Source organism: Rhinoraja longicauda, chromosome 20 (genome assembly GCF_053455715.1).
Source record: "Rhinoraja longicauda isolate Sanriku21f chromosome 20, sRhiLon1.1, whole genome shotgun sequence".
Lineage (NCBI taxonomy): Eukaryota > Metazoa > Chordata > Chondrichthyes > Rajiformes > Arhynchobatidae > Rhinoraja > Rhinoraja longicauda.
The window spans coordinates 10,568,356-10,580,899 of NC_135972.1; the positions used below are offsets into that span (position 1 = coordinate 10,568,356).

Below are 12,544 nucleotides of genomic sequence, written 5' to 3' on the forward strand. Positions count from 1 at the left end.
CGAATAACAGCTCGGAAGAATCTGGAGGTGTGTGTTTTCATACCTGTACCTCTTGCCTGATGGAAGAGGGGAGGAGAGGGCGTGGCCGGGCTACGACTCGTCCTGACAGTTTTAGCCAAGTAGAACAGTGCAGAAAAACCTACTGCCACTGTGGCCTTGACAGCCAGTAGAGCACATAAATCAATATAATCTGCAGCCAATTTCTCTCAATGCTGATTATCCTGAATATTTTCTGGAAACATTTAACGGGACTCTGAGTGCTATCTTTTTTCACAAAGGGTGGTGGGTATATGGAACGAGCTGCCAGAGGGGGAAGCTGAGGCAGCGACTATCATAATATTTAAGAGACATTTGTATAGGTGGATGGGTAGGATAGGTTTAGAGGGGTGTGGGCCAAGCGCGGGCAGGTGCGACTAGAGTAGATGGGGCATGTTGGCCGGCATGGGCAGGTTGGGCCGAAGGGCCCGTTTCTACGCTCTATGACTGTGTGAAAGGCCTGGGTAGAGTAAAAGCCTGGAGAGGATATTTCCACTTGTGGAAGAGTTTACGACCAGAGGTCATAGCCTCAGAATTAAAGGACGTTCCTTTAGGAAGGAGATGAGGAGGAATGTCTTTAGTCCGAGGGTGGTGAATCTGTGGAATTCATTGCCACAGAAGGCTGTGGAGGCCAATGTCACTGGATATTTTTAAGGCAGAGATAGCTAGATTCTTGATTAGTACGGGTGTCAGGGGTTATTGTGGGGAGAAGGCAGGAGACTGGGGGAAAGGAGGGAGAGATAGATCAACCACGATTGATTGGTGGAGTAGACTTGATGGGCCGAATGGCCTAATTCACTTATGAATTTCACTGTACCTTAATTGGTACATGTGACAATAACCTGACCTTGAAACCGTGACACCTTGAACTTATAGACACTATGACCTTTTCAACCTTGGGAAGAATAGTTTGGCCATCTCGCGCTGTGCGTGATCACGTGTGAATGAATTCCAGTCAGGAGTCCGCAAGAGGTGGTTGAAGCAGGGAGCAGCATCTCCAGGAATCCTACCTTCAATCGAGGCTCTCTTGGGAAGGATGGTCACGGCTCCTTCAGCGACCTCTTCATGCTGGTCAACCGGGGTGACCTTTGAACCCCAGCTGTCTGAGCCGACCCAGAGGAAGTGGTTTGTCTGATTAGATCTTCTGGTGGCTTCCAGTAGACGGCTGTGTGGGAAGAAGGCGGTGGGAGTGGCGGAGGGGAGGAGAGCAGAGAGTAGATTGGGGGGGGGGGGGGGGGAGAGGGGGCGGGGGTGGTTAATTGGTGCACTGTGAGACAACGACAGTCTTTTCAACTCATTCCTTCCTCCTTTTTCCCAAAGGGCAAAACGTGCAATCTATTCAAACAATCATTTTGACAGGCCTAAGACAAGTCAAAACACAGCAACAAAAAAACCCCCATCTGTTTGAAGGCTGTTCGTATCTCGGCAAGCAGTCATCTCTCTATTCTTGCCCTAATCTTCTCTAATGTTGCAGTTATATAAGACGTCAGGGGAGGCCACATTTTAGAGTATCGTGTTGCAGGAAATGTGTTGGCGAGTTGTGAAAGGGTGCAGAGAAGATTCACGAGGACGTTGCCAGGATTCGAGGGTCCGAGCTGTAGGCAGAGGTTGAGCAGGCTGGGGCTCTAATCCTTGGAGCGCAGGGGGATGAAGGGTGATCTTATAGAGGTGTATAAAATCATGAAGGGAATAGATCAGGTCGATGCACTGAGTCTCTAGCTCAGAGTGGGTGCATCGAGAACCAGCGGACATGGGTTGACGGTGAAGGGGAAAAGATTTAATAGGAATGTGAGGAGTAACTTTCTCCACACAGAGGGTGGTGGGTGTATGGAACGAGCTGCCAGAGGAGGTAGTTGAGGCGGGGACTATTACAACGTTTAAGAAACAGTTAGACAGGTACATGGACAGGACAGGTCTAGAGGGATATGGGCAGGTAGGTGGAACTGGTGTAGATGGGACATGTTGGTTGGTGTGGACAAGTTGGGCTAAAGGGCCTGTTTCCGCGCTGTATGACTATATGAATCTATTGGATCTAACTCATCCCACAGTCACTCTCTCCCCCGTCGTCTGTCAGTTTCTGATCTATTGCATCTGTAAGCGTGTGAAATCCCGCTTTATTTCCCAGAGGATTGAGGCAGCGTCAGATATCTAATTGCATTAGAATCCCCTGCGCCCCTCAGGAAAACACGTGGCGATTTCAAATCAATTTCTTTCCAAAACCGCTTTGCTCAATTCCAATATTTCCAAAACTCTGACTGAAATCTTCAGTCTCATCGAAGCGGATAATAAGATGGCTGAAGATTCTCATAAGTTTAGTTTCGTTTAGAGATAAAGCGCGGAAACAGGCCCTTCGGCCCACCGAGTCCGCGCTAATACTTGATAATGGCCTTGCTGGTATGGCATCTAATGTGATTCATTCTAGTAATATCGGCATTCTTTAGTTTTTAGTTTAGTTTACAGATATAGAGCGGAAACAGACCCTGCGGCCCACCGATCGGCGCCAACCAGCGATCCCCGCATAGCTTGGCTATCCTACACACTAGCGATAATTTACATATTTTTACCAAAGCCAAATTAACCTACAAACCTGCACGTCTTTGGAATGTGGGAGGAAACCGAAGCACCCGGAGAAAAACCCACCCGGTCACGGGGAGAACGTGCAAACTCCCAACAGACAGCACCCGTAGTCAGGATCAAAACCCGGGTCTCTGGGAATGTAAGGCAGCAATTCGACCATGCTGCACCACTGCACCACAGTTCATATGTCATAGGAGCAGAAGTACGCCATTCAAGCATAGCTGATCTATCTTTCTCTGTCAACTCCATTCTCCTGTATAAACCCTTGACACCCTTACTCATCAAGAACCTGTCAATCTCCGCGTTAAATATACCCATTGACTTGACCTCCACAGCCGTCCGACTCATGAAATTCCTCCGCGTCGCCACTGCATAGGTTTGGACCTCACTTTCTCAGGAGCCTAACTATACACTATCAAGAAAGGGCACAAAATGCTGGAGTAACTCAGTGCGTCGGGAAGCATCACCTGGAGAAACGTAATAGGTGACGTTTCGGGTCGAGACCCTTCTTCAGAGCTCAGAGATGCTGCCAGAGATACTCCACCACTGTGTGTCCTTTCGTGATAGTGTCAGCATTTTGTGTCTATCTAAGATTATTAAGGGGTTGGACACGTTAGAGGCAGGAAACATGTTCCCAATGTTGGGGGAGTCCAGAACAAGGGGCCACAGTTTAAGAATAACGGGTAGGCCATTTAGAACGGAGATGAGGAAAAACTTTTTCAGTCAGAGAGTTGTGAATCTGTGGAATTCTCTGCCTCAGAAGGCAGTGGAGGCCAATTCTCTGAATGCATTCAAGAGAGAGCTAGATAAAGCTCTTAAGGATAGCGGAGTCAGGGGGTATGGGGAGAAGGCAGGAACGGGGTACTGATTGAGAATGATCAGCCATGATCACATTGAATGGTGGTGCTGGCTCGAAGGGCCGAATGGCCTCCTCCTGCACCTATTGTCTATTGTCTATTCAGTGTAAACCAGCATGTGCAGTTCCTTCCCAAGCAACCCTGGGGAACATGGTTAGGAGACGTTTTGGGACATGGGCTCATCTCCAGACTATCAAACACTATCAACACAGCTCCAAGTTACATAAAGAACGCGCACCTGATGTCATCTTCGTTTGCAAATATGATGATCCCACGAGCATTAGGCGTTTCCAGCAAGCGTTTGATAATCTTGTCAAATTCTCCTGGTCTTGGCTCGCGAGGGATTTTCAGCGACTGGGCAATGCAAACCCTACCTAGGGGGGAGGAAGAAACAAAAAGCCTCATATTAACCAAGCCGTCCAAAGCAACTGCAGTTGTTAATCATGTATGGTTATAATAATAATAATAATAATATTTTCCTTTATTCGTCCCACACCGGGGAAATTTACAGTGTTACAACAGCAAAGTGGATAGCAAGAGAGCAAGAGATCATTCATTATAAATAAAAGACACATAAACTGTCATCAGTTTTCCGTGTGTTCTTAGCTGTTATTGTTGGCTCGTCTGCTGGGAGCAGTGCTGGTTGTGCAGTCTCACAGCAGCGGGAAGGAAGGACCTCCTATATCTCTCCTTCACGCACGAACTAGCCAGCAGAATGATTGCATGATTGCAATCGAGCCATTCGCAGTTTACATGCTAAGAGAATAATGTTTAGTGCAAGGTAAAGCCAGTAACGTGCGATCAAAGACAGTCCCTGGGTCAGGACTGGGTCAGGACTGCTCTCTGGTTGCGGTAGGATGCTTCAGTTGCCAGTTAACAGCAAGATATACAGAATACAAGATATACACCACTATTTGGAGAACAAAATTCACATTCATCACTCCGGTGCAGCCACCTCGTGTATTATGGCATGTTTACGTTCCTGAAAAGCAGCGAGCATATCAAAAATCAGATACACTAAACGTATACACTTAAACAGGCGGAAATCCGAGTGTGTTATTTCAAAAATACAGCATGCAACCTAGGTTTTGGTACTCAAGGTCATGGTACAAGCACGCTATTTCAAAAACGGGTAAATCAAAGACGCGGAAACCGCGAGCCGCCTGGATATTTTGGATGCTCTGGTTGAATTTACGCTCCATCGTTTTATTCGAAAGAATCTCGGGCTGCACGGTGGCGCAGCGGTAGAGTTGCTGCTGTTCAGCGCCAGAGACCTGGGTTCGATCCCGACCACGGGTGCTGTCTGTGCGGAGTTTGTACCTTCTCCCCGTGACCCGCGTGGGTTCTCTCCGGGTGCTCCGGCTTCCTCCCAAAGACGTACAGGTATGTAGGTTAATTGGCTTTGGTACAAATTTTAATTTCCCCTATTGTGTTGGATAGTGCTCGTATACAGGAACTTATTGGATAGTAAAAGGCCTGGATGGAGTGGATATGGAGAGGATACTTCCACTGGTGGGAGAGTCGAAGACCAGAGGCCACAGCTTAAGAATAAAAGGACGTACCTTTAGAAAGTAGAGGAGGAGGAATTTATTTCATCAGAGGGTGGTGAAACTGTGGAATTCATTGCCACAGACGGCTGTGGAGGCCAATTCTTTGGTATTTTTAAAGCAGAGATTGATAGGTTCTTGATTAATTCGGGTGTCCAAGGTTACGGGGAGAATGGGGTTGAGAGGGAAAGATAGATCAGCCATGATTCAATGGCGGAATAGACGCGATGGGCCGAATGGCCTAATTCTGCTGCCATCACGAATGAAATTATGACCATGCCTTGAAGAATGAGCAGGGTCCAAGCAGAACTGGACTAAAAGTAGGTGCTGGAATAGGCGGGAGATGGACGAGACTCTAAACGCCAGAGAACAGTGATTCTCGCCCCTAAAGCTCATTGAGGAATTATGGATGAGCTACTGTGCTGCATGCGAGCTTCCGATGCTAAAGATAGACACACAGTGTGCTGGAGTAACTCAGCCGGTCAGGCAGCATCTCTGGAGAAAATGGATGGGTGACATCTCGGGTTGGGACCCTTCTTCAGACTTTGAGCTCGTTGGCGTCTTGCCTCATTGAGGTCTCTACTCTGTGCCCCTACTGAGCATTGAAAGGAGGCTGCAGTCACCTTACTTAGCAAATAACACAAAGCTGGCACGCAGCCAGTAGCACATAACCGCACATTTTTAGCCTCTTGCCTCAGTAACAAGTGGTCAAAGAGCAAGAGCACAGAAATACGTTGGAAAAATAAGCTTCGAAGAAGAAATATATATTTTTTAAAACAAAATGGGAGCTGATAAATAAACAAATGTGAATGAATCGAGAGACACAAAGTGCTGGTGTAACTTGACGGGTCAGACAGCAGCTTTGGAGGAAAAAGGATGGGTGATGTTTCGGGTCGGGACCCTTCTTCAGACCTGAAACATCACCCATCCACTTTCTCCAGAGATGCTGCCTGACCCGCTGAGTTACGCCAGCACTTTGTGTCTATCTTTGGTGTAAACCAGCACTTTGTTTCTACAAATGTGAATATATCGTCTACTTCTACTCAAGGGAGAAAAGGGGTCAGGAATTCATAAGTTATAGGAGCAGAATTAGGCCATTCGGCCCATCAAGTCTACTCCGCCATTCAATCATGGCTGCTCTATCTTTCCCTCTCAACCCCATTCTCCTGCCTTCTCCCCATAACCCCTGACACCCTTATTAATCAAGAATCTTTCAATCTTTCATCGAGAAAGTGGCAGAGTAGAATATACCATCCAAATATATCATTACTTTAACTAAGAACTGTATCCTGAAAGCTTGTGTTTCTTCTTGCTGTTTGCCTCTTCAACATTGAGGGACAATAACTCCCTCACATCCTCAATGGAAGCAGCTCCAAATCAGTACAAGGAGTTAGATAATGATAACCCTGGGGTGATTCATCCCCTGTCCCCTGTCCCCCACTCCCCCCCCCTCCCCCCCCCTCCCCCCCCCTCCCCCCCCCTCCCCCCCCCTCCCCCACCCCTCCCCCCTCACCACCACTCCCCTTCCCCACGGTTATCATTATAAATGTGGCAAAGAGTAGGAACTCAGGAAAAAACAAGGCAACAGGTTTAGAGGGACATGGGCCAAACGCAAGCAGGTGGGACTAGTGCAAATGGGGCATGTTGTTCGGCATGGGCAGGTTGGGCCGAAGGGCCTGTTTCCACGCTGCATGACTCCATGACCATATGAGGTTATGCACATGTCATGCCTTTTACTAATGTAGGAACTCCTGTTTTCAAATAGAAGCTTGAAAACAAATATCACCTGATACAGGAACAGTTTCTTCCCACCTGTGATTTGGCAACCGGACAGTCCTGGGCGACACGGTGGCGCAGCGGTAGAGTTGCTGCCTAACAGCGCTTGCAGCGCCAGAGACCCAGGTTCGATCTCGACTACGGGCGCCGTCTGTACGGAGTTTGTGCGTTTTCCCCGTGACCTGCGTGGGTTTTCCCCGAGATCTTCGGTTTCCTCCCACACTCCAAAGACGTACAGGTTTGTAGGTTTAATTGGCTGGTTAATGGGAAAATTGTCCCCTGTGTGTGTAGGATAGTGTTAATATGCGGGGATCGCTGGTCGGCGCAGAGCCGGTGGGCTGAAGGGCCTGTTTCCGCGCCGTGTCTCCAAACTAAACTAAAAAAACTAAACTGAACTAAGTCCTCTCAGTCTTTTCTTTGACAGGGTAGCACGCAAGGAAAAGCTATATTAGCTCTCCAAGCTGCACAATCACTGGAAAAGCTTTTGTCACTGTACCTCGATACGTGCGACAAGAATAAACTAAACTAAACAAAGGACCTTACAGTCAAGAAAGTATACTTGAAAGAAAGTCTCAGTTGCAAGCATGAGACATCAGCTGATATGCGTTCTTCTCCGTTTCAGCAATAGTATCATAATATCAATAATAACCTATTTAAGAGTTCATTGCTGAATGAGTCATGACTGGTTTGAATCACCATAAGATCGTTAGCCTTTGAGAAAAACCTTTAACAGGCGGCACGGTGGCGCAGCGGTAGAGCCGCTGCCTTACAGCGCCAGAGACCCGGGTTCAATCCTGACTACGGGTGCTATCTGTACGGAGTGTGTACATTCTTCCCGTGACCGCGTAGTTTCCTCCCACACTCCACAGACATTGCAGGTTTGCAAGTTAATTGACTCAGTAAAATTGTAGATTGTCCGTAATGTGTGTAGGATAGTGTTAGTGTCTGGGGATCGCTGATCGGCACGGATTCGGTGGGCGGAAGGGTCTGTATCTCTAAACTAAACTAAATTAAAAGTGGGCAGGGTTTAGGAACTGTATTGTTATGGGTATCTGGGCGTTTCCCAGCAAAGCCAACATTTATTGCCCATGCCTGACCTCCATCCAGTAGGCGATAGTGGATTGGCTTCCTCTCACAATTTTGTACTGTTCTATAAGATCATCCCTCATCCTCCTGCGCTCCAAGGAATAGAGTCCTAGCCTGCTCAACCTCTCCCTGTAGCTCAGGCCTTTGAGAACAGGCAACATGCAGTTCTGCAGATGGGCGACACGGTGGCGCAGTGGTTGAGTTGCTGCCTTACAGCGCCGGAGACCCGGGTTCGATCCCGACTACGGGTGCTGTCTGTATGGAGTTTGCACGTTCTCCCCGTGACCACGTGGGTTTTCTCCGATTTCTTCGGTTTCCTCCCACACTCCAAAGACGTTCAGGTTTGTAGGTTAATTGGCTTGGTGTAAGTGTAAATTGTCCCTAATTTCTACCATCGGGCCTCTGAACTCATAAACACATTTCAAATCATATAAGTTGATTATTTTTAATATTGTCTTTTTAACTATTTTTAATATTGTTTTTTTTACCTTACTAATGTCATTTTTTAAATCTTATTTATCCTTGGAATATTACTGCTGAGGTGACCCGTTGTCTTGTCAAATACATTTCATGGTATCGTTGACCCTGTGCCAACCTACATATGACAAATACATTTATTATTATTATTATTATAGTGTGTGTAGGATAGTGGTAATGTGTGGGGATCGCTGGTCGGTGCAGACTCAGCGGGCCAAAGGGCATTTTTCCGCGCTGTATTTCTAAACTAAACTAAACTAGATGCATTTCCTTAGTCCTGCAATGGGATTTCAGTCGGGATTATATTTATTCAATATCTGGAGACTCACACGCTCCTAAGCCAGGCAGGAGCATGCCCAAAGATAGATTCAATAAGCTGGATTAACTCAGTGGGTCAGGCAGCATCTCTGGAGGAAAGGAATGGATGTTCTATATCCAGTTAGCCTTTAGTCAACGTAAGAGCACTGTTGTGGGATGGGAATCACTGGATTTTACTATAAACAATGAAGAAAGCCAACCCCCACTATGACAGTCTGAAGAAGAAGGGTCTTGACCCAAAATATCCCCAGCTCCTTTTCTCCAGAGATGCTGCCTGCCCCGCTGAGTTACTCCAGCATTTTGTGTTTATCTTTGATACCGCTGAGTTACTCCAGCATTTCGTGTCTATCCCCACTGTGACTATGCCTGTTTTCCAGACTTCATAAGCACTTTTTTTAAAACAACCCCACAGGGATCACTGACCAAGAGGAGACAAACATGAGAGAACGTTTTGAAAAATAGATTTATGTGCTGATTCAAAATTCGTTTTGAAATCATCTGGCAACTGGCGCTAATTAAATTTCCCTTGGCTCAACGCGAACCACGAAAGGCCAGTGCTCTAATAAAGTCCTTTCCCCAATCATCCCACTTACAATCAACAGATTCAATTAATTAGACATTGATTGCAGGATGTTGTATTCACAAGCGCAAACTTGCATTGGTGTTGCAGTGGCCGTGAGGTGTTAGCACCGTTGCTGGAAGGAGCTTCATACTCCGTGACAAATTGCTTGAGACGAGTTTTATTGCAACCAGACTGCTGGCTGATCATTCACAGTGTCGGGGTGAGCAGAACAGCAGATATGCCATTTATCTTGCGTTGGGAGATACTGCAGACCGACACAAAATGCTGGAGTAACTCAGCGGGACAGGCAGCATCTCTGGAGAGAAGGAATGGGTGGCGTTTCGGGTCGAGACCCTTCTTCAGGCCGAGAGTCTGACGGAGGTGCGGCCTGTCCCGCGGAGTTACTCCAGCATTTTGTGTCTATCTTCGGTTTAAACCAGCATCTGCAGTTCCTTCCTACACGGGAAAGTGCGGTTCACGCAACGTAACCCTTACGCAAGTTGGGGAGTGCTTATATTGGTACTCGCCATGTTCACATCTATACCTCAGCTGGCTTGATTTTCATTGCTGAAGACCTGTGGTGAAGAGATCAAAATTGTAATGATGTCGTGATACGTGAGGATGCTATTCATAGACTATAGCTCCGCCTTCAACACGGTCATCCCCACCAAGCTCAGGTGTGGTGCTACGGAGCTCTGTCTCAATCACTCGAACGAGTGAGCTCTAAACATCTTTTGGAATTCGGAGGAGGTACAGCGGTACTCTAAACATCTTTGGGTATCGCTGCGATGCTACAGAAATCTTTTTAAAAGGTTTCTGTGTGTTTTGGGGCTGCGAGCCGTGTTATCAGCTGACTGCTCAGCTCCCACTACTGAGGCTGGCAACCTGCCAGGAAACTGTGGCGCACAAAAAGGGGGAGAAAAACCTGTCTGGACTGATACACCTGCGTCCAGAACAACCCCCCCCACACTGCCTCGTCGCTACTGACCGGACGGGTCTGGTTTTCGTGCGGTGTGGGAGTTTTTCTACACCCTCGACCTTCTTCTGTGGCCTTGAGACCTGGAGCTGAAGGAGCCTCCTCTCTATCAGAGATAGGCTTCCAACAATAACAGACTGCAGGTGAATCCCTTTCGTTGCTGCAGGAGCAGCGAAGACCAGCGGGGATTGCTTGTGAAAGTCTGCAGCTCGCCAGGGAACGCAGGAGAGCTGAGATACCCGGGCCAAGAGGCCGTGACGCAGCAGTTTCTAGTGGGAGCCGCCATTATTGACGTTCGAGGCAACACCACTCGCCTCCCTCCCTTGAACTGTTCTACACTTGTTTGTGTGTTTGGACTTGGCCCCGTGCCTTTTGGATTGTCTTTGTCTTTGTGTATCAGTGTTTTTGTTTCACTGTAGTGCCTGATACCATGCAGGGTCAGCGTTCTGGGGGATCGGGGCCTTCGGGGAGTTATGCTAAGGCGGCTGCTTCAGCTGCTTCGGCTGCTCCTCTGGGGGCCCGGTTCCCCATGAGGAACCTACCCTTTGAACATGGGGTCAGGTGCTACTTGCCCCCCCAAATGAACCTGGAGGACTGCGCGGCTGCTGTGGCAGCGGCAGCCAAGCCTGTAGGCATTGTGTATGTGGGAAAAATGTTTGGGAAGGGCGTGTTCTTTCTGGAGTCTGTTGAGGGGGTGAACGCGACTGTATGTAAAGGGGTCACAGTGGGTGGACTTTTCCTACAGGTCGAGCCCCTGGGGTCCACCGCGCAGCGGGTGGTCCTATCCAACGTCCCGCCTTGTATCAAGAACGAGGCCCTCCTTCCCCACCTTCATACCCTGGGGAAGATCCTCACCGACATCACCCCAATACCCATGGGGTTCCGCAGGAAGGACTTGCAGCACGTTCTCTCCCTCCGGCGCCAGTTGACAATGTTGCTGGACCGGGAGGAGGTGGTCGACGGGCGCTTCTGTGTCCAGCAGGGTGGGCGAGATTTCACCATCTTCTGGACATCGGACCGCCCGAGGTGCCACGCCTGCAAGGAAGTGGGGCATATTCGGAGGAATTGCCCCAAATCCCGGGCGGAGGCCTCCGCCGCCGGTGCCACTAACCCCCCTCCCCCCCCCCACTCCCACTCCTCCTGTAGTTGAGTCAGGGAACCCTGGGGATGGGGAGGGTCAAAAGAAGGGGGGCAAGGTGGCGAAGAAGATAAGGCACCTGGGGAACAAACCCCCCGGGGATAAGACTTTGCCACCCATCCCGTCACCTCCCGTTAGGGAGTCCGCAAGCCCCATAATCCAGCCGGGGGCGGAGGGGATTGGGCGGGAGGAGGGGGAGCCGCAGACTAGGGTTGCTCAGGTGACCCCAGAGTCTGTGAGCTCCTCCCCTTCGAAAAAAAGAAGGAGGAATCTCTCCAGGGAGGAGCAGAAGGGGGACATAGGGGAATCTTCCAGTGGGGCGGGGAGTGCTGTGGTGGAGGATGACTCCTGCCCTCTGGTTCAGGCCCCGGTTCCATGCTCTGAAGGGGTTTCAGGGGAGGGTGGTGATGGGGACCACTCGGGTGTAATGGAGCAGGGAGAGATTCCTGTTGGGGAGGGAATCCCAATTCATGCACCCGAGGAAGCCCAGGAGCAACCCACCCAGGACGAGGTGCAGAACACGCCTGTGGAGTTAGGGATAGTAGGCGGGGAGGGGGAAGGGGAAACCAGCCCTTCTCTCCCGCAGGACCTGGCTCCAGAGGGACTCCCTGAGTCTGGGGCACCAGAGTCCACTCTGGGCCCAACTGGTGGAGGGATAGACCCCACTGTCAATGGTCTTGACTGCCCAGGTACACCCGAGGAAGGCCCCTCTGCCACTGGCCCCACGGTGGGGACTGAGGTGGAGGTGAGACCAGAGGGTGGGGAAGAGGCAACCGCTGCACAGGGTGGGGCGGGAGTCTCAAGCACAGAAGGTGTGTCCAAGGATGGGAACGGTGACTCCATCTGCAGTGGGGGGGTGGAAGAGGACTCCTCGGGCAATGAGTCAATGGATGTTCTCGCTGCCCCCGACGCCACTCCTCTCATTCCAGTGGAGGAGATCCGCGAGTTCATCGCGGCCACCGAAGGAGCCTAACATCGGCCCAAACTGGCCTCCCTCCGGTGGCCGAACTTACAAGGGGTCACCAGCTCCCTGAACCTCATCCTCAGAAGGAAGGGGAGGGGAAAGGGAGGGACGGGGGTGAAGGGAGGGACGGGGGTGAAGGGAGGGATGGGGGTAAAGGGGAACGACCGGCGTCAGCTCAGGTCTTTCTTGGACGACCTGGAAAAGGACGCCGAGGCCCAGAGCAGCGTCGT

The 12,544-nt window shown here is 49.8% G+C and overlaps 1 protein-coding gene across 1 annotated transcript in view; it reads right to left on the bottom strand.

Annotated features, from left to right (window-relative positions):
• The window catches only part of LOC144603555 (metabotropic glutamate receptor 8-like), a 282,688-nt gene that overhangs the window by 98,652 nt on the left and 171,492 nt on the right, over positions 1-12,544 (bottom strand). The window contains exons 3-4 of the mRNA XM_078416931.1: positions 3,709-3,844; positions 1,047-1,201 (exon numbers count right to left, since the gene is read on the bottom strand). Coding sequence (XP_078273057.1) covers positions 1,047-1,201; positions 3,709-3,844 — 291 coding nt within the window. The remainder of the gene's footprint in view (positions 1-1,046; positions 1,202-3,708; positions 3,845-12,544) is intronic.